Source organism: Nyctereutes procyonoides, unplaced genomic scaffold (genome assembly GCF_905146905.1).
Source record: "Nyctereutes procyonoides isolate TBG_1078 unplaced genomic scaffold, NYPRO_anot_genome, whole genome shotgun sequence".
Classification (NCBI taxonomy): Eukaryota; Metazoa; Chordata; class Mammalia; order Carnivora; family Canidae; genus Nyctereutes; species Nyctereutes procyonoides.
The window spans coordinates 64,818,423-64,841,339 of record NW_026575046.1 but is presented as its reverse complement, the minus strand read 5'-3'; the positions used below and the strand labels follow the sequence as shown (position 1 = coordinate 64,841,339).

At 40.4% G+C, this 22,917-nt stretch overlaps 1 protein-coding gene across 1 annotated transcript in view; it reads left to right on the top strand.

The window, feature by feature from the left end:
* The first annotated feature begins 4,157 nt into the window (after window positions 1-4,157).
* MCU (mitochondrial calcium uniporter) overlaps window positions 4,158-22,917 on the top strand; it is a 195,121-nt gene continuing 176,361 nt past the window's right edge. Inside the window, 1 exon segment of the mRNA XM_055325882.1 lies at window positions 4,158-4,304. Coding sequence (XP_055181857.1) covers window positions 4,158-4,304 — 147 coding nt within the window.

Sequence of the window (22,917 nt, the reverse complement as noted above, 5' to 3'; positions counted from 1 at the left end):
GTACTTTACCAATTCGGAATTTTGCTATAACATTGTTAGAGAATGTTCTTGTGATCTTTTGACACTTTTGGCTACTCTGGAATGGTGTTTGGTTCCATAAGAATGAGCGCTGAAATCCTGTGGAGGTGTGTGGTTTATTTGAGTGCAAAATTAGTGTTCTGCCCCTTTGAATCGCTTCAGATAGAGGCAAAAGACTTCCTGGCTCCAAAGGTCTAGTAAATAGCAAAGGCTGTAGGAAGGCACAGCCAATCCAACACAGAAGGGACAGCGTTAATGCTTGCTGCCAACCTCTCAGATCTTGAGAAACACGAATAACGACAGTCCTATTTGAACAAGCCCTACCCTTTTCAACTCAGTGTTTTCCTGGTGTCCTGCTCTCGATAGAAGAGAACTTGCAGATTGATGTTCCTGATCTAAAAGAATTTAGATTATGGGGTCGCTGAGTTAACAAAATGAATATGGAGTCAGTCATTCTTTGGAGGCCAGGGCATGAGACTCCTGCCATACAAAAATTTTAAGAGGTCACATGTAAATATATCAATGTAAATTATGTATGTAAAGTATGTACATAATCCAGTGTAAGGTTGCAGTTTCTATTAGAGTAAGGGGGATGGGAATATTGGAGGAAGAAGAGGAGAGAAATAAAAATAAGGATGGAAAAAACTGTACGTTCAATGAAGTGAGACTAGATGTAAATGTAGACAGGAAAGAATATGTGGTGGGGTTTATGAGGAGTTCAGCCCTTCTTGGCTACACTTACTAGAAATGTTTCTGGCCCAGAGAAGCTGAAGAAAAAACATAAAAGATTACAGAAGTGAAGATGTCATGGGAATGGGAGTGGTCGTGATGGTGAGATGGCTGCAGATGGGTAGGGGTAGAGAAATGGGAATAATGACACCTGGGAAAATAGTGAACCCCAAATAACCACGAAAACAGATCTAGGCTGTGATTTATGACATGGTAAATATTTGACGGTAAAACTCTTTCTCCTATTGCTCTCCTTTTTTACTATTATACTTACATCATACTTTTTCTCTATTCTTTAAGAATTGCTGATCTTACTTGCATAACAATTCACACCATCTGTGAACAATGAAACACAGCCCCCAGACCTCTAAGCAGATCCCTGTCATGATTTCTTGCCCATGTCAATGAACTGTGTGCATCACCTATTTTGGCTATTCTGGAAAGCTTTTAGGCAAATACTCCATTGAGTTGAGTCATAATTGGGAGCTGACTTCGGTGTACATTTTAGTAGGGAGCCTAGTTAGAGTTTCATGCTCCAGGAAATCTGTTCTGATTAGTTTTAGCTAAAAAAAGATCAACCTGTTTTAAGATTGGCACAGAAAACAACTCTGTGGCCATGTAGATTGCAGTGACCATGTTTTTAAAATGATAAAAATAACATGCAGATGGGAAATTCAAAAGGGTAGCTACCCCTCAAAAGTCCCCAGAGTTAACATGACTTTTTCCAGAAGTCACTCTGTATCTGAAATATATATATAACATATACAAATATATGTAAGTAACTTTTATGTATATAAATAACTTTTCAAAAGGTTCATCTGTACTGCATTATTACTTCTTTAAAGTATAGATGGGATAATTCATTTTGTTAACGGTTGTATAATATTCTGTAATAGGATTAGTCTCTTATTAACAAATTCCCTGTTAGAAAACATTTAGGTTTTCTTCAATTTTTTTATCCTCAAAAGTTATGATGTTTTGAAGTTTTTCATGATTACCTTGCCATTTTTTATGAAAATATTATTTTGTGATCAGCACAATGCCTGGCATAGCAGGTACTCAATGAATATTAATTTCCTTTCCTTCATAGGTAATTTATTACTTATTTTTTTAGGAATGAGGATACTTTCTGTTGAGCTATCTACACTTTCTTATTATGGGGCTTGGCCAACCAACTAATGTGAGAAATATCCTTTGCAGCTATGGAAAAGACTTTCTCTGTGAGGAGGTAATTGATATTTGCTTAATTTCTAGTCCTGGATTATTAGAACTCAGTTTAGTCAGTGGACCCTCAAATTACACAGCCTACCTGGGGTGCATCGATGGTTTTATCTTGGTAGTTAAAAGATGACATCTTTTGGTAAATAAGAAGGAAGCTTTTGGTAATCCCTCTAGTTTCAGGTTTATGCAGTTAAAGAAAACCCTATTTATTGTGCTTCTTTTGCAAATGCACAGGACTAAATCTCAGAACTGCAGGATGCATGTCTAATCTCTGTATTTGGAAAAATAGGAGAAAGACAATTCCAGTAGAACTTCTCAAAATCTAAGATGGAGATGGAGGGACAATCTTGATTCATAGCCAGATATGGCAAAGGCATAGAAAATAAAAAAAGTAAAATTCATGGTAATCCTAGTAAGAAGGAGGAAATGGCACAGCACAGGTAAATACATAACGTGCAGATAGGATAAATATAGATGGGCAGAAAATGATTGTAAGGGAAGTTGTTCCAGGAATGTCACAGATTTCCATCAAGGAGGATTAGTGTGTGCAGCTGTTGAATGGCAGGGGTGGGACGGCCTCATCGCATTCTTGAGCTCTCAGGTTCCACTTGTTGGGCAATACATGCCTTTTGGGTGAGTGGTGTGATATTCTCACCTAAAGAAGCCAGTCATTTTACTGTTCTGGGGTGGGGTGGGAGGATTGAACAAACCAAAAGCTCCACTTCATTATTTAGCAATTCTTGGCCAAACAAGTACCATTTCAGTGAAGCCTTAAAAGAAATATTATTAGAACAAGTGATACAGTAGAATTGTGTGTGATATATTTTTGTTTGTTTGTTTCAGCTTGATCACCTAAGGCTACACTACCAAGACGTTTTCCAAAATCTAGATGAATACTTTTAGCTGCTTATTAAACTATTTTTCTGTTTCAGATTTTAAAAGATGTGAGGACTATCCAGCTTATAACAGCAAGGAAATCCTCTTTTTTTTTTTTTGAAATCCTCTTTTTTAAAATTTATTTTATTTTATTTTTTATTTTTAGGAAATCCTCTTCTAAGGAAATACTTCTTTCACAGTCTTTAATGAGCTTTCATTATGATCTTGTTCCTTGGGGGAAAATGAAGTATTTTTCAAGAGGAAGTGATCGATGGGGCAGCTGGATGGCTCAGTGGTTGAGCATCTGCCTTTGGTACAGATCATGATCCTGGGGTCCGGGGACCAAGTTGGGAGCCTGCTTCTCCCTCTGCCTATGTCTCTGCCTCTCTCCTTGTGTCTCTCATGAATAAATAAGAAAACCTTTAAAAAGAGAGAGAGAGAGAGAGAGAGAGAGAGAGAGAGAGAGAGATCAAGAATTATTCCAAAGTGTATCCTGATGGCTAGCTTATCTAAATTCTCAAAATTCATTAAAATAACCTTTACATGACTTCGATTACATTGCCAACGTGTTCTGTTTCCATAGTTTAATAAGTGTGCATAGGGTCAAAGATAGTAACACGATTATTCCTTCTGGAGAGCGTAAGAGTATCAGTCTAAAAGGTGCTGTAAAAACGAATCGAGTATCTGAAATGTAGATAGGTGTGTTAATTCACTCTGATGGCGTGCACTCATTCTGGGACTTTGATATCACAAGCATTCTAATCCCTCCTATATCATGCTACATTTCACGGTCATTAGATCTCCCTTTGACGTCGGGTTAATTTCAGCATATCCAAATACCATCAGTCACGTCGTGAACGATAACTCTGGGCGTGTCACTGAGAGTTCCAGCATCCCTGGTTTAATGATTTACTAATTGGGTTCACGTTTTGCCAACTTAGAACACTCCCAAAGTGCAAAGCTTAGCACGAATATGACCCCCCAGTCACCCTTATCGCAGCTCTATCCTTGGTGAGGATTAGCCCAACCCAGTATGCCCTGTCTCTACAGCTGCTGTTCCGAGGGGCTCCCGTGCCGATTACCGGTTCCTTAGAATTTGCCCGTAATTGACCATGTCCCACAATAGGTAACTCTGGAAGTGACAGGCAGCCTCAAGTGCGGTTCTCCCGCCTGTCGATTGGGCCTTGCAGGAAGCCCCGCCTCCTCCACTCAGCCGCGGGCGGCGGTTGGCCCGGCGCCGCTGAGTGACGGGCCTTAGCTCCGCCCCGGCCGTCCGCTGCGCTGCCTGGGTCGGCGCCGTTTCCAGTTGAGAGATGGCGGCCGCCGCAGGTAGATCGCTCCTGCTGCTCCTCTCCTCCCGGGGCGGCGGCGGGGGCGCCGGCGGCTGCGGAGCGCTGACTGCCGGCTGCTTCCCGGGGCTGGGCGTCAGCCGCCACCGGCAGCAGCAGCACCACCGGACGGTGAGCGAGCGCGCCCGGCGGCTCCGGGGAGGGCGGGGCGGCGCTGGCGTGTGGGAGCCGCCGGCGGGCAGGCCGCCGGGGCAGCGGGCGAGTTCCCCCAACTCGCGGCCGCTCCCGAGCTTGCCGGGCACCGAGGAGCCGCCGTGCCCTTCAGGCGCCTGCGGCGGCGACCAGGGCGGGAGGGAGGGCGGAGGAAGCCGAGTGGAGGAGGAGGAGAAGGAGGAGGAGGAGGAGGAGGGGGAGGAGGGGCGATGGCGGGGATGTTCCCGCAGGACCCGGGGCACCAGGGCGGGGAAGGGACGGGACTTGAACCTCTCAACCGGCTGCTCCCCGATCTCGGTCCCTCCTCCCCCCCCCCGTTTTTTTTTTTGTTTTTTTTTTTTTTTAGAACAGCTCTGCCCCATTGCTCGTGAACTGAGCCCCGTGCAAGTTGTCCCCTTTCCCCCTCCTCCGGGCGGGTTGGGGTGTCCGGAGTTGCCGCGGCCGCCTGCCGTCGGTGTCCGGAGAGCGGCCGAGCGGGGGGCAGCCCGGGACCCCGGGGACGGGCGAGAGGGATGATCAAACTTTATCCCCCTCCGTGACTTCCTGCGTGCGTGGGCACGGGGAGCAGCCCCCTCGCGGCGGGTGCTGCATTGCCTCGGGAGGCGGGCTCCGTCCCCGCGGGTCGCGGGAGGTCGCCGGGGGGTCCCTCGCGCCGGCCTGGAGAGCCCCCGGGGGTGCGCAGCGGGCGGAGGCAGAGCGACTGTTGCAAGTTGTTCGCAGAGGCAGGCATTTGGTGGTTTGCATTAACCAGTTATTGCTGGAGCTCATTGGCTGGCAACGAAGGAGAGTTTCTGTTTGAACAGCCTTTTGGGGTGTATTTGGGAGCGATTGGGATTTCCTTCTTTCTTCTTCTTCTTTTTTTTCTTTTCGATGGTAAGAGATGGACTTGGTATGGACTTCTTGACCGGTTCTCTCTCCTTGGACTTTGTAGACCCCGCTGTGTGTTGGTCCCTGGCCAACGGTGAGAGGAGGAGTGTAGATTTTATTTCCTAGGGCTGAGTTGTATGTAGAGTGTGGTCAGGAGAGAATCCCTGCAAGACGGCCTGAGAGCAGACACTAGTACCTTCAGAGCTCAGCCCAAGTACATCCCATCCACCTGCCTTATTCTGGCCAAGTAGCTCCTGGGAGGAAACTGGCCTGGGGGTTTTCAGCGAGGATACCCCAAGACTGGTGACAGCCTAAAACCAAGTGTCTGAAAGAGCTATGAAAAGAACTAATGCTCTGCAAATGCAAGATGATACTGTTATTATTAGTCATATGTATGGATCCTATCCTCATTCTTGGGAAGATTTGTACTTCGTATTTGGCATACTGACATATTGCTTTGCTGAAGCTTTTGGGTGAGAGCCGAGCTTTTTCCCCCACAGTTCAGTTTAGATCCGCATGTTTCATGGCCTCCATTTATGTGTTTTATTTTCCTAAAAACATAAAGCCTCCCCCAAGTCTGATGGCATTACCCTCTCCCTCAAACCGTTTCAAGACTTCCCGAGTTGTCTTTATCCCTGTATTTTGCTAATACACCTTTTGACTTTGCGCAGTTTGTTTTTTAAGGCTGTTTGGGTGTGGTATTCATTTAGCATTTTTAAATTTGTGCCTTGTATATTTTCCACTATGCGAATCTGTCAGGCTGTGAGTGTCTTCCTTGTGTGGGTACTTCATGAAAGTGTTCTGTGCTATTCTGGGGTGGGTAAAAGTGATGTGCTGAATTTGTAACTGAAAGAACAGTTAAAGTGAAGTGTTATTTCTGAAGGGCTGAAGTGTTATCATGGGAATGTTGACTTGTAAATGAACTTAGAATTGTACAATTTTGAAAAAAGTTGTACCTGATTATTTAAAATATGTAAACAGTTTTTCCCCCCCTCTTTCTACGCTTGCTCTGAAGCCATCCCGTATATAGCTGTCTCCATCTGTTATTCTAGGATTCCTCACAAGACTCAATTTGAAAGGTATCTCTTAGAGATCTGTTTAACTCTTGACATTTTATGCCTGGAATTGAGGCCCAGAAAAGGGGAAGGTCTTGGCCAGGTTTACACGGCTAATATGCAACAGTTTTAGGATTCCCACCCATCCCAGATATCCTGAGCTCTTTATCGTGTTCTTTTCGTTATAAAGTGCAGTTGCTCCTTCATAGCTCTCCTCCTTTACAAAATTGTTGTTTGTTAGGAGAGTATTGGTATTTTAAAGTCCCACGAATGGGAATTCTCCTGTAAGTAGGTGTTTTTGAGGCATAGCTGTTGTCTGAGGCAAATATGGGAACAGACAACTTGCTCTTACAAAGGTCCCTGAGAGACACTAAGGTTGAATCTTGCATAGGGCACACATCCTGTGCATGTGCAGCAGATGGCACTCTGCATTGGACTAGATCACAAGCCCAGCTTGTGCCACTTTTGTTCTGGTGTAGTAGGTACAGTAAATTAGAGCCAGGGGGACATAACCAATTATGGTGCTGGTTAATTTTTTTGCTTGAGAGGCATGTGTTTTGAAATCTCTTCCAAGTTTACAGAATGAGTTCAAAGCAGTACAGATCAGCGCATTGGTAAATGTGGTTTCGAAGTTATAAAACAGAACTTGTCCCTTCCCCACCTTCCTCATTAAAAGATCATTCAACTAAGTAAATAGAAATAAAGGTTCAGGGGCTTATTCAATATTTTTAGCACTATCTAGTGTAATTTTTCCTTTCTTTTTTTTTTTTAAATTTTATTTATTTATTTATTTATGATAGGCACACAGTGAGAGAGAGAGAGAGGCAGAGACACAGGCAGAGGGAGAAGCAGGCTCCATGCACCGGGAGCCCGACATGGGATTCGATCCCGGATCTCCAGGATCGCGCCCTGGGCCAAAGGCAGGCACTAAACAGCTGCGCCACCCAGGGATCCCTAATTTTTCCTTTCTTGTATGAAGAGCCTGTTACTGCTTCTCAGCTTGTGACTGTAACCAAGACTTATTTAAATGTTTGTTGCATGCTTTTCTGTGTGATTAGTGAAGGTGGCTGCTATTTTCAAGGGTAATTTTTTGAGGGGGAACTGCCTTTCCTTATGAGCTGGGTAATTGCTTTGCTAAATCAAACTGTCTCACCTCTGATTATGAAAGCCTGACTGTTAACATTTCCTAGTGGTCAACGGCTATGCCGAATTACTAAATATCTTGTTTAAGTGTGTCATTGGATTTTTAGAGTTTGTGGCTGTCCCTGTCTGTTTTACACATTATATAGTTCTTTGGCAGTGATAGCATTTTACTTTAACCTGACAGCTTGAACTGAGGTTCCATTACCTGCCACAGAAGCAAGTACCAGTTCTCTAATTGGGTTTCTCATGGTCTGGCCAGTCTTATTTAGCCAGATCGATCCCAGCACAAATACCCCACTGTATTTAGCTCAGTGTTCCATATAGCTATACTAAATGTTTATACAGTTCTTGCAACTGAATTTCAGTCCTAATCAACTCTAACCTCTAAGGTCCATTTCAGGTTAGAGACTGTGACCTACGACTACTCCGCTTTGAGTCTAACCTCTTCACTTTACAGATGAGGAAACAGGTCTAATGGGAATGAGGGAAGTGACTTACTAGATTATGTTTGTGGTTAATTACATCTGAGGTTAAAATTCTTTTTTTAGGGGATCCCTGGGTGGCTCAGCGGTTTAGCACCTGCCTTTGGCCTAGGGCACGATCCTGGGGTCCCGGGATCGAGTCCCACGTTGGGCTCCCGGCATGGAGCCTGCTTCTCCCTCCTCCTGTGTCTCTGCCTCTCTTTCTTTCTCTCTCTCTCTCTCTCTCTCTCTATGTCTATCATAAATCAGTCAATCAATCAGTCTTTAAAAAAAATAAAATTCTTTTTTTAAAAAATATTTTATTTATGTATTTGAGAGAGAGTGTGCTCACACACAAGGTAGGGGAGAGGCAGAGGGAGAGGGAGAAGCAGGCTCCCTGTTGATAGAGAGGTAGAGATACCTGGTACAGAGAGGTAGAGGATCCTGGTAGATCCCAGGACCCTGAAATCATGACCTGAGCCAAAGGCAGATGCTTAACTGACTGAACAACCAAGATGCCCCTGAGATTAAAATTCTTTTTTTTTTTTATAAATCTTTTTTCTTTTTTTTTTAAATTTTTATTTATTTATGATAGTCACACACACACACACACACAGAGAGGCAGAGACATAGGCAGAGGGAGAAGCAGGCTCCATGCACCGGGAGCCCGACATGGGATTCGATCCTGGGTCTCCAGGATCGCGCCCTGGGCCAAAGACAGGCGCTAAACTGCTGCACCACCCAGGGATCCCGATTAAAATTCTTTAAGTGGAGGTGGATTCAAGATCTTCCTCATCAGAATCTTAATTTACGTGATTTCTGACTCTTAATCCCTTTCTTTGGTTCTATTCTGTCCTGTCTAAATTCTGATAGGATTTATTATTAGCAGGACACAGATTGACACTGACTTGTCTTGTTATCTAAATATTTCATTTGTGGATTCCTTATCTTACAGGGGAGGTAGGGAGATACTGGATTTTTGTCCCTCATAGATGCCAACACAGTGCTCGGTATATAGGTGACACTCAGACATGCATTAATTGAATATGCACCTTTTTGTCTGCTTGCCAGTGTAAAGGTATGCTCATCTACCCACCCACCCCCTGTCCCCAGTGTGACTTGTTTAATGGACTGTTGCTTAGGTAGCCACATTTGGGTAATTGCTTTAACTTTGGTATTGCCAGTGCTGTCTTTGTATATTATACTTCTTTATGGTAGACTGATGCACAGAGTGAGTACCTTTGGCTTGGCTCTATGGTAGTACTTGCTTCCTGCCCAAAGCCCAGCAAAAGTATGATTAATACCCAGATTAATAGAAATATATGATTGAATCAGGTTCTAGCATTTTTATTGTTTTCGTTTACTACAAAACTAAGATTTTTATGGTTCTGGATAAATGTTTAGAACAAACTTAAAATTTACTATTATTATTATTATTTTCTGTTGAAGTGTAGTTGACACATAGTGTTACATTAGTTCCAAGAGCAGATTTTTTTTTTTTTAAAGATTTATTTATTTATTCATTCAGAGAGAGCGAGAGAGGCAGAGACACAGGCAGAGGGAGAAGCAGGCCCCATGCAGGAAGCCCGATGTGGGACTCGATCTCGGGTCTCCAGGATCACACCCCAGGCTGCAGGCGGCACTAAACTGCTGCGCCACCGGGGCTGCCCCAGCAGATTTGTTTTTAAGGAAGCAACTATCCTTTTTTTTTTTTTTTTTTTAAGATTTTATTTATTTGAGAGAGAGAGTCTGGGTGGGGGGCAGAGGGAGAAGCAGACTCTCCACTGAGTAGGGAGCCTCATGTGGGGCTTGATTCCAGGACCCAGAGACCGTGACCTGAGGCGACTTAATTGACTGAGCCACCCAGGCACTCTGCAACCATCCTTTTATTTATATTAAAATCATGCTTATTTTGTACCCCACAAAAAATTTGAGTAAATTTGGACTTATTCAACAGATTACGATTATTTGACCTTTTCTAAGTCTCACGGGGCTCTATTTTATGCTTTATGGAACTTGAGTCCAAGAGGAAATCTAAGAAAATGCAGCATCAAGAATGGTGTATGCAAACATAACAAAAATCAGTTTTGGTTTTAGAGCTGCCTCATGTTTGAAATCCAGAGTGGTCACTGTCTTTTGCAATAGCACTTTATTGATACCATTATCTGAATAACTGCAGAAGTGTTGTTGTTGTTGTTGTTTTAAAGATTTCTTTACTTAGAGAAAACAGGAGCGAGGGGCAGAGGCAGAAGAAGAATGCTCAAGCAGACTCCCTGCTGAGCATTGAGCCTGATGCAGGACTCAATTCTAGGACCCCGAGATCATGACCTGAGCCTAAATCAGGAGTTGAAAACTCGACCAACTGAGCCATCCAGGCACCACTTGTTTCTTTTTTTATATTATAGCTTTGTACCTCTGTGGATTTCCTTAAAAATTACTGTTTTTTTTCCTTTTTTTGTGATTAAGGATAACACTAATCTTTAAGATCTTGAGATAGTCACTCAACAAAAGGGAATCCTCTATTTTTTTTTGACTGATTAATACTATATCATGGCTCATGGGTATTTTACAATTACTGGGGTAACATGTTATTAGGAAAACTTACGATGTTACCATGGAGGACATGTACTTAAAAGAATCATAGACTTGAGAGCTCAAAAAGACCGTAGGTTAAGGAACCAGTGCAAGAGTGGTGAAATGGCTTTTTCCTTGGTAGGCCAGCAAGTTACTACAGAGCTGAAAATGGCTTCCCCATCTGCTGGCCTTCACATTCAGTTCTTTTCCAACAAAATTACACAGTTGTGTGTTTTGTTTTGAAAATTAAGCAGAGGTGGGTTTTAAAAAAGTGAGTTGGGGCCATATTTTTTCAGTAAGTGACTTATCTCAAACCCAATCTTGAATAATTACTCCCTGATTTAGGTCAAGCTTGATGACATGTGTTTAAAAAAAAAAAAAGTTGTCCTCTGCGTATTGAACACACAAGAGAAACTGTCCATTTAATTATTTCACTGCACTTTGTTAAATGCTTGCAGTGAGAGAGCTTGTGTAATGTAAAAGTTGACTTCAAGCAAAGTAATTTTATTAAGTTTATTGAGTTATTGACGCATAAACTGTGTACAGGCTTGAATCTCTTATTTTGATAAAAATATAACTTGGTAAATTACATCACCAGCTGGGTCTAATAGCATGCTAAAACTGAACTTTTCCTAATGCAGTTCTGGAAAAAATGGAAAATATGACATTGCATTTTGACATCTCTCTTAAAAATAAGAGACTTTTCCAAAGGTTCTTTAAGGACATTGTTAGTATTAATCAGAAGAGTGGGGTGTTTACCCTTTATACTTTGTTACTGAAGTTTTTAGTTTTTCTCTTTATTGTCTACTTTATTGTTTGGGGAGCATTTGTAATAATCACCAGAGAACTGCTGAGAAATCTATGTGTATGAGGGAGTCTAGAGGACAGTCTCCAATGTAGTCTTAAACTCTACTGCCTCATAGATTACAAGATCCTTTAGACTTCTTTTTTGCCTTCTAAGAGAGGCTACATTATGCTTCTTATCTATAGTAAGTGGTATTATAGGATATTTAAGTATTAATATCTGCTTTGAACTTTAGAAAAAGTTAATGTGACTGATAATTTGTCAAATTAACGGGACAGCAAATAGGTTAGCTTGAACTACCTGATGTGTATGTAGAGGAGTAGATAGAGGAGAAAGCATCCAAGCTCCGAGGGCATTGTGTTACCTCATTTAATTCTCACCATAACCCTGTGAGAGGCATTATTATCCCAGTTTTATAGATGAAGACATTGAGGATGAGATAGGTTCATTTTTTCTTAAGTGTCATAAACTGTTTTAATGCGAGGGATACAAAGGTGGACAAGACATGTTTTGGAGGTGAATTTAAGTCTTAGCCTGGCAGGGTATTTGTGTGGGGCCTCCTTCCCTTTGTCTTCTCCTTCAGCCATGTTTTTTTTTTTTTTTTCAAGCATCTACTATAGTTTTCTTACAAGAGAGTTCACCATTTTTCTGACTACATTTTTTTTCTTTTATTTATGATAGTCACACACACACACACAGAGAGAGGCAGAGACACAGGCAGAGGGAGAAGCAGGCTCCATGCACCGGGAGCCTGACGTGGGATTCGATCTCGGGTCTCCAGGATTGCGCCCTGGGCCAAAGGCAGGCGCCAAACTGCTGTGCCACCCAGGGATCCCCTGACTACATTTCTTAAATCTCTTTCTCCATCCTTTCCTCCAGGTATTAGCTACTAAGGGTCTAAGGTATTGCTTCCTTAGGATCTTTGTAATTTAGCTAAGGATTCTATTAAGTCCTACTCATTGAGCATTGCCTCTATATCACTTTTATAACATTGTCTAGTATACTCCACAACAACTGTTCAGGCAAAATTCTACCCCTATGGTACATATGAGAAAATAAAGACCTAGTAAGGGTAAGTAACCTGGAGTCATTCAGAAAATATCTGTTGAACTACTGTTTGAAAGATGCTGTGCTGGGAAAGAGAGATGCCTCTGAGGTAGTCCAAAGAGGTCACAGTTTGGCTAGAAGACACTGACAAGCAAGACTGTAACTAGTTAATGCTCCCCTTACAGAGGCTCAGTGGGAACATTTAGACCTACTCAAGAGAACTGGGGAAGGCTTCACAGGGGCGGCCTCATTTAGGCGGAAATAGGAGGACATATAATGTGCTGGGAACTGGAAAGGTGTAGTTCACATTCTACATGGGACCAACATCTGACATGACAATATGAGGGAGGAAGATGTATTTGAGAAATGGCCAGTAGTTTGTTATAACTGGAGTATGGGCAAGAATAACCACATATTAGGCTGGTCAGTAGTAGTGATACCAATAATAATTAATATTAAGTGCATCATGTATTACAAATTTAACATAATTTCACTTAAATACCCACATGCTATGGGTAGGTACTGTTACTATTCTCCTTTTATAGATTGTGAAACTGAGTTCCCCTCAGATTGGTTGTTTTGCCCAGGATCACAGCTGGTAAGTGACAGTAAATGACTGGTTCAGGATTACACAGCTGCGACTGGCATACCTGGAAAATAAACCCATGCGATCTGGCTCCAGAGTCTGTCTCTTAACTAGTGTGCTATGGTGAGGGAATCAGACTGTGAAGAGACTTGTGAAGGAGTTGGAATTTTATTATGTAGGTCAGTAGTTTTTTTTTTAAACTCGGCCCACAGTAGAAATACATTTTATATCATAACCCAGAATGTGCATGTGTGCGTAAAAGTAGAAGTTTCACGGAACAATATTTTTACTATGTATGAGGCATACATAGTTTCTGTGCTGTTTTGTTGAAGAAATACTGGTTGGGACCCACTTAAATTGATTCCACAATTTAATCCATAATTTGGAAAAATACTGCTGGTCAATCAGTGTCTGAAGAATTTCAGTTTGGTGAATCACATGATCAGGTTTGTGCTTTTTGGTAGGTTACAATAGCAGCTGTGTGAAGGCTTGATTGGAGAGGATGATGGGACCAGAAAAGCCAAGAGACCAGTAAGGGACATCTCTTTTTTTAAGATTTTATTATTCATTTGACACAGCACAGGAAAGGGGAGCAGCAGGCAAAGGCAGAGGGAGAAGCAGCTCTCTGCAGAGCAGGGTTAGGGAGCCTAATGCAGGACTTGATCCCGGGACGTGGTATCATGACCTGAGCCTAAAGCAGACCCTTAACCAACTGAGCCACCCAGGCACCCCACTAGTAAGGGACATCTGTATTTATTTATTTTTTTAATTTCTGGATTAAGATAGATGATTAGGAAGTTTTCTGTATGACTCTTACTTTTTTTTTTTAAATTTTATTTATTCATGAGAGACACAGAGATAGAGAGAGGCAGAGACACAGGCAGGGAGAAGCAGGCTCTGCGTAGGAAGCCCAATGCGGGACTTGATCCCCGGACCCCTGGATCATGCCCTGAGCTGAAGGCAGATGCTCAACCACTGAGCCACCCAGGCACCCCCAGTAAGGGACATCTTAATGGGCCAGGCAGAGGATGTTTGAATGAGGACAGTAGCATTAGGGATAGAGAAAAGGAATAGAGAGAAGGCAGATTTAGGAAATAGAATTGATAGAACTTGATTGGACGTGGACTGTCACTTAGCTAGTACCTTGGAGAAAGGGAGTTCATTTCAGGGGCTTTCTGATTCTATTAATACTCAGGTGCTGAAACTTTGTTTCTGGACCTTCTCTGTGTATTTCTTTTTACAGTCATGTTAAGTATGTTTCATTGTTGTCTTTTCTGTACCTCTACTTTTGTATGTGAAAATGTGCTGATCTGGTTTAGTGATTTTTAAATTTATATATTGAAGCAGATGCCCACCTTATTCCCATTTTCCTGCCTCCATCCCCAATCCCATGCCATCTGAATCTGAAAGATTTGCGCACCAGTATGGAAAAAGTTTACAAAACATGATGAGCACTCAACAAATCTTTGTTGAAGAGTGTGTGTTCTGTGTATTATACTCTTTCAAAGCAGAAACTTCACATTACGTTAATTAGAGGAATATTTTTGAGTAATTTCCTTTGTGTTCTCTTCAGCTTTCCATTTTTGTAATATTTGTTTACCATTAGGGAATACTGAGCATTGTATGTATGATGGTCTTTTATATTTGAAGCAAACAAAAACCTAGTCATTTCTAAGCACCTTTTCTTAAAATTTTAGCAACCTCCATTTTCACATTAGAAATGAAGATATGAGATTCCTACAGCTTCTGCCACCCATTTCTCAAGAGAAGTATAAAAAATAAAACTACATAATAATCAAGAACAAGTTATATGAAGTAATTCTTTAGTATTTTATTTGACTCACTGGATTGCTTTATTCAGAAAGCACATATTCTTTGGTCTTCTAGGTATTATAATACAGAGGTAAGTATTTGATAATCGTGACAATTTTTTTTCTGTTAATACTTTATTTGAGAGAGTGCATGCATGTGAGTGAACAGGAGGAGGGGCAGAGGGAGGGGGAAAGAGCATCTCAATCAGACTCTGCTCTGAGCTCTACCCCACGATTCCAAGATCATGACCTGAACTGAAATCAAGAGTCAGCCACTTAACTAACTGAGCCACCCAGGAGCCCCGGCTATGACAATTTTTTAAAGCCGTTACAATATCTACTTTGTCAGAAGAGTGTATTTGTCCTGTAGTGAGCCTTTTGAAATCTATGGGAATAAAGGATTGTTGTACCATCACATAATTTTTTATTAGTTTTCTGAGATAGTTAGATAAAAGAAGAGACGGAAGTGAGAGGTATGTGTGTATGTGTATGTGTGTGTGTTATTCACTAAACTAAAAGTTATTGATTGAAGAGGATTAGGTGCCATGTGGTACAATAGAAGTAGGAGTCTGGATTCTGTTCATTTCTCTTAACTTGCTGTTTGACCTTGGGCAAATGGCTTACCTCTTTGGTCTTAATGTTTTTGGTCAGTTAAATAAGGATGCTTAATCAGGTGAGCTTAAAGGGCTTTCTTATTCTAAGACATATATCATTTTCAATAATACTTTATAAGTAATTTTTATGTTATTTCATGGGGGGCTTGTATAAAATCATAAACCCAAGTATAATATATTTGCTTATTCTCACAAGGGTCAAGGGCTTAGTGAAGAAAAATAGCTTCCATTTTCTTTTCATGACAGTTTGCATAATTACTTCTGATATCTTGATAGACAATTTACCCTGCATTCCTCTTTAACAGTTCATTATGCCTTTAGTCCAATCCAAACTATCAAGGCTGTAGGGAAGAGGTGAAGATGTGGTGGGGAATCCAGAGAGTTGTGAGCGACAGGAAAAGGAAAAAAGCAGTTCATGTAGTGCTGAGCTAAGATGGACTGTTCTAATAATTTGTTAATTCTGAGTTGTGGGTTGTTAGTCTGAAACAGAAAATGTTTCTGTTTTCCTTTGTAATTACACTACAGGAATTTTGAATGTGAAAACCTCAGGTGATTAGTTGCTCATAGTAGTCCATTCCTCCCAGACTAATACAGTGTTGGATAAATGAGAGGCAGTGAGTTAAAACGTCCTAGAGACCATTGTCTAAATTCTTCAACCCTGTGAATAATGCATCTACAGTTCATCTCGTTCTCTGTGCCTAGATAATACAGTGATGGGAATCATGGAAATGTGAAGAAGGAATTACTTTTTTAAAAGATACACGCAAAAATAAATAAAGATTCACACAGCAGCAAATCATTTTTTTTTTTTCAGCAAATCATTTTAAAAGAGTTCCCAGATTATGCTGAAACCAGCAGGACTTTAGAAAACGCTAAGTAAAAATAGTGATGGAAAAATATTGTAGTTCTTTTGTGTTGTAAGTGATTTAAGAAATTGACACATGCATCTGCCTGGCAAGTATTTGGGGCAGGTAGAGGAGAAGGGTGAAGGGCTGGGCTTTAAAGGAACTCTTTGAAAGAGGTACTGCCAACTCCAGATTCCCTACATGTATATATTTCCAAAGATGACAGATTTTTGGAGGTGTTTATTTTGGAACTAATCTTCCGTATTTCCATCCTGCCCCCACTGTATCCTGTGTCTTGCACTGCCAGCATTCTGCTAGCTGCCATGAAGCAGGGCTGTGGCAAGTAGCCAAGTGTGATAAAACCTATTTTTCATTTTAAAACAGAATATGGATGTCAGAATACTTCAAAGAAGTATTTAAGGATAGATTGAATGGAGTAAGAGAAATAGTAAAAACCTAATGAGAAGATTGTAAGTTTCTGATTTGCTCTTGATGGAATTACATTTGTTTTGTAAATTGGAGAATACCAGCTTATGTCTGTCTCTATCAGTTTCTCTCTTGTCCCTCTTTCTCTGATCTTTGCATGCTGGTGCTAGAAGCTGCTGAATAGACAGGAAAAAAAGTTTTCTGATCCTGAAGAGGTGATAGTGATTTTGTTTTGTTTTGTTTTTCTTTTGAAGGAATCCCAAGGGAATGCTTTGAGTGAATGTCTCGTTACATGTATGCATGTTAGTAATTTATTTTGTACTTTCTAAAGCAAGTACACCCCCTCCAAAAGTGACTTTTTTTTTTTTTTTGATTTCCAGCTCTGACTTAAGCTTCAAAACAAAATGTTGTCTAAACATTGTTGAGATGGTAAAACAGTTGTAGTATACAATTACAGAATTTTGGAATATTGATTTATTAGACGGAAAATTGAACTGCAACTAGTACTTTTATTTTAGCATCTCATTCTACATTGACATTTGATTCAGAATGAAATCAAGTTCCTAGCTTGGCCAAGTGCCGCAAAGTCGGGTGAGCTTTAAATACGTAATGACTTTTTTTTTTTTTTAATGATTGCTAGAGCTTTTAGCAGTAAAAAGGGGGAAAATGAAAGGGAACTCTAGCAGATTTCCTGCCTAAAAAAAGTATTCTTGGTAAGATTAGAAGTAGAGACCAGCTGGCTGAGGCCCTGAGTTATGGATCTGAAAGTCACATCACAGCCAACATCAGAAAGTAGCACATTAGTGGAAGAAAATACAGGTCAGCACTGATGAGCTGTCTCTTAAAGCTCAGGTGGAAAGGGCATTCCATCACCAGAGGGGTTTTTTGGGGGTGATGGTGGGGGTTCCTTCATAAGACAATGACATTGTATTCAGTTAAACTTACAAGGTGAAAAGTTTATTTTTAAAGTATGAAGTATAGCATGTCTATAAAAATGTGTATAATGCTTATTTCTTTTAGCTTGAAAAATTAAACAGGATAACTATAATTGCTATCCCAAATATCCTTCCTCAGCCCTATTTCTTGTCCTGTCTCCCAAAAGTACCGTCCTTTCCAATTTGGTATTTACCATTACCATGCATGTATTTATGCTTTTGCTCTATCTGTCTGTCAGTGTTGCATAGTACTGTAAGTATGTTTTAAACCTCACTTAGAAGATTTTACACTGTATATAGTTACATAATTTGTTCTTTTTGCTTAAATGCTCTAAAAAATATGTAGTTGATACATGTAGTTCTGGTTCATTCATTCTTAACTGTTTTATGGTGTTTCATTCTCTATTTCTCATGTTTAACCATTCTTTTGTTGACTGAGCGTCTTTTTAGCTGATTATTTTGGGAGGACAGGAAAAGAGGAATTTATTATGTCATTTTAAAAGTAGATTAGAAATGTGGTTTTTTTTCCCCCTTTTTTGGTGTGAAATGTACTCATTTATCATATTCCTGGGAAAATTCTTTGTACTTCTGGAGAGAAAGAGAAGAAGAAGAATGTTTCGTTACACAGATGAACATGTCTTGTGCAAAATGCAGAACAGTATCTGCTGTAATATAGCAAGCTCATGTGGGATTGAGCTGCTGCAGCAAAAACTTGGTTTGCTCTATAAAAATGCTCAGACTTGTAAAGTGCAGACAAACTGTGGAAGGAAACTTGGTGGCCTTTATTCATTGTTTCTTTCATGTGTGTTTGGAATAATTTGCAGTTTGGGACTGCTTTCTTTTGTAAAAAGCTTATGTGCCTTAAATGGTAAAAAGACTGTTTTTGTGTCATGATTTTATGGAGCAGAGGAAAAACAAAGTCTAGGAATGAGGGAAGGGAAGTACTCTTTTTGAGGTAGATAGTTGATGTGAAATAAGTATTTGTTTTATAATAAACCTTACATATGTATTTGCCATTGAGTAGCCTTTACTTTGTAGTCATCAGATTGTAGGCAATCTCTGATAAAATTTTTTTCTTCCAATTTCGTATAATTGTCTTTTCACTTGCAAGATTTTTGATAATGATTTGGATAATGTTTCAGAATACATAGTACAGAATTCTGTTAAGGCCGTCCCTCCAAATGGTTTGCTATTGTGCTTTAACCAGAAATGCTGATGCAGCAAGGGAAACACTAATACATGGGATGCTTTCCAGGGACAGTAGCTCAGGCAAGGCAAACACAATCCAAAATTAAGAAGAATATGTGAGCTAGGCACACAAGATGTAGTCTGGCCAAATATGCCATTAACAGTGAATATCCCATTCTAATTAAATTAATTGAGGCCTGGGCAATTTGAATCATCAGACTGTCTGTTAAAAAGGTGATCCAACTTTAAGCGTATTTGAATTAGGAAATAGTGCAAGAATAGTTTTTTGGCTAAAACTTATTTATAATGAAAAATTATTTTTGCTTTTTCTTATTGGAGAGATTCTGTTGCCTCAAGAATGATTAAATTCAGTTGCTGTTCATTTCTTCCATTCTGGTTCTGAGGGAAAGGATGCTGAAGGGACCTGCAAATAAAAGAGGAGATAATGAAAAAAAATTTTTTTGGAGGAGGATTTGGAATGATTAGATGGAAAAAAAAAGAGTATCAAGAATTAAGAATTGAGAATTAACTGATTATTGAGAATGATTTTTGTTTTTTTCCACTATTGCTGCTCTTTTTGCAGTCACAATTTTTTATTCACAAATTATTTTACCCACAAATAGTGTAGATATTATGAAAGGAGGTAGTGGTATGTGAACAGGCTCTTTTTTAAATTGTTGTTTTGGAGAAAAAAGATTGTTATTGTTGGTTTTTGAATGATCCCTGATTAAGTTTCCCAAAAGTCAAGCATTTTTTTTTTAAAGATTTTATTTACTTATTTGAAAGAAAGAGCATGAGTGGGGAGGAAGGGGCAGAGGGAAAGGAAGAAGCAGACATCCCACTGAGCAGAGAGCCTGAAATGTTTCCAGCTCCATCCTAGAACCCTGGGTCATGACCTGAGCCAAAGGCAGATGCTTAATCGACTGAGTCACCTTGGTACCCTCAAGTCAAGGATTTTGAAACAAAACTCCTAAACCAGGGGGTTGTGTGGCTAGGTAAATGAATTAGATTTTTTTTTTTTTAAGTGCACCAAGGATTCTAAGTTTTGTCAATTTGTTTCTGAAACTAGTGAAAATTCTAAATGAATAGGAGTAATCTGAGACTTCTATTCCCAGGGATCCCTTTAGTTTTAAAAAATGTTTGTTTATTTTTTATTTTTTAAAGATTTTTTTTAAATTTTTATTTATTTATGATAGTCACACAGAGAGAGAGAGGCAGAGACATAGGCAGAGGGAGAAGCAGGCTCCATGTACCTGGAGCCCGACGTGGGATTTGATCCCGGGTCTCCAGGATTGCGCCCTGGGCCAAAGGCAGGCGCCAAACCGCTGCACCACCCAGGGATCCCCGTTTGTTGTTTAAAAAAGAAAAGGGGTACCTGCCTAGCTCAGTTGGTAGAGCATGCAAATCTTGATTTCAGGGTTCTATGTTCACATGTTGGGTGTAGAGATTACTTAAAAAAAAATCTTAAATATTTCTTCTTCATTTCTTCTTCATTGTTGACTAGCATTCCATTTTTTTAAACGCTAGAAGCATAGAGATGAGTGAGAAAATTTCACTTCTTTAAAACTATTTCTAAAGATATTATAGGTCTATGAATTGTTGCTTCAGATTCTCAATTATACATCTGTGTGAGCTTATCAAAGATTCAATACTTTCTTTCTCTGGGAAAAATGTATATTTGAGAGTCTCTCATAACCTTCTGGATTTATTCTAGGTTACAGCTAATATTCTTTCAAAAGTTCTCTCTTGTCTGAAAGGTCGCTTGTAGCAGCTAAAAGTGACCTAAACAACATCTTTTCAAGCTTTCTTTTCTTTGTTGTCATATGCTGAAATATCCATGTCAGCAGGCTCAGGAGAACCTTTACCTTTGACATTGACTTTACTTTTTTCTATTCTTTTAGGTCTTTCACTACCATTTCTACAGTGGTTGACAAGATATCGTTTCTACCATGTACCATGCCAGTGACATCTTAGCTGCTAGAGTGTGGAGCTGGCCTGTGGGAGTCAAGTAAGTGCCTTTTTTACTATTTGGCATGGTTTTTGCTTACTTTGCAAAGCCATGTAGAGGAACTTCTTAAGATTAGTTTTTAAAAAGGCACTTGCTTGATCCTTGTTGGCTGGCTCTTTGCTCCAGCCTGCTATTGAACACCTGGTAGCTAACATGGAGTTGAATTTATTAGCAAGGTGACTCACAGAATGGTACATTTTTATCAGGATAGACCCTAAGAGATGATAGATCTGATCTTGGCCTAATTAATCCATGTATGTTGATGAGCCACTCCTGTCCCATCCCATCCATAGTGAATCAGGACATCTGTGTTAGCTCAAACAGTTAGTCTGGCCTTTTGAAATTTAGCAGATTATGGATGACCAAGGGTCTGCTGGTTTAAACCAACTGGGTTGCATGGAAACAGAACAGCTCTCCCAGGAAAGTCAGTGACCTTGACATTTACCTGAATTAGTTTAGCTTAATATATAGAAAAAGTGGTGGTTGGCATTAATCGGGTTTGGGTTTCTGTTATTGCTAAAGTTGCTAAAACCTGGTATTTTACTTTTGCAGGTCACCTTGTAAATTTTGCCTATATAAATTAACACATCCCCTGTTATGTCATAACAACCATGTAAGGGAGAGTGTTTTCCTGCTCTGTCTTAGGTATTGGTGATGTGACCTGTTCACGCAGGGGAAACTTGAACATTCTCAGGTATGTGAAGATCATGATTCATAAACATTCTGTCCCTGCAAACAAAACAGTTTATATCAGTGTGAACTCATGTGGTTTTACAAAATCTGTCTTGCCAGTTGATTTTTCTGCCCTCAATATTAGAACAGCATTTGACAAATTACAGCCAAGGCCATCCCTTGATTTTTTTTTGAATAAAGTTTTATTGGAACACACACCCATCTATGTATGCTTTTGCACTACAATAGCAAAGTTGAGTTGTGACAGAGGTCATATGATTCACAAAGCCTAAACTATCTGGCTTTTTTTTTTTTTAAGATTTATTTACTTATTTGGGAGAGCAAAAGAGCAAGCGTGCACATGTATGAGAGAGCTCGTGAGTTGGGGGGAAGAGGGTCAAAGGGAAAGAGACTCTCCTGAGCAAACTCTCCACTGAGTGTGGAGCCAGTTGAGGGGTTCCATCTCATAACCCTGAGATTATGATGTACTGAAACCAAGAATTGGATGCCCAGCCAACTGAGCCACCCAGGTGCCCCAAACTATCTAGCTTTTTTTTTTTTTAATTTATTTATTCATGAGAGACAGAGAGAGAGAGGGAGAGACACAGGCAGAGGGAGAAGCAGGCTCCATGCAGGGAGCCCGATGTGGGATTCGATCCCGGGACTCCAGGATCACGCCCTGGGCCTAAGGCAGGTGCCAAACCGCTGAGCCACCCAGGGATCCCAACTATCTAGCTTTTTAAGAAAAAGTGTTCCAACTCCTTCTATAGAAGAACCAAACTTAAGATTGTGTTTAGATATAAACTTGCTGGAACTACAGGTGAATTCAGATAGTCTTCTAAAGGGAAAGTCAAAACCTGTGTCATAATGCTGATTAGCAAGTAAATACACACACACACACACACACACACACACACAAGGTTAATGGAGTGGAAAGCTATGATGGCTGTTCAACTTCTTATCTTTCACTCATTGTATCTCCCCACCCTATATCCCCTGGTAGAAATAAACATTCATTTTATGACAGGATATTGTTTTTTTTTCCTAGGTGCTTTAAAAATTTTATAGAACAGATAAAGATAAAAGAATTAACTAGAATATCTGGCATAGTCAAGAAATGATAACTAAAGGACCTCTTTTTTTTTTTTTAAGATTTTATTTATTTATTCATGAGAGAAACAGAGAGAGGCAGAGACACAGGCAGAGGGAGAAGCAGAAGCAGGCTCTCTGAAGGGAGCCTGATGCGGGACTTGATCCCAGGACTCTGGGATCATGCCCTGAGCCCAAGGCAGATGCTCAACTGGTGAGCCACCCAGGTGTCCCACTAAAGGACCTCTTGATTCATGGAACAAATAATAAAGTTAAAATGGACTTGAGATCATGGAAATTGAGGATCAGAGATGTTCAGGGAAATATTCAAGGATCACAGAGGAGATGAGTGGTGGAACTGAAGCTGGAAGCTAGATCTCTTGCCTCTTTGCCCGACGTCCTTCCACTAGGTCTCATACCATACTAGGGCTGCTTGTTTTCCCTA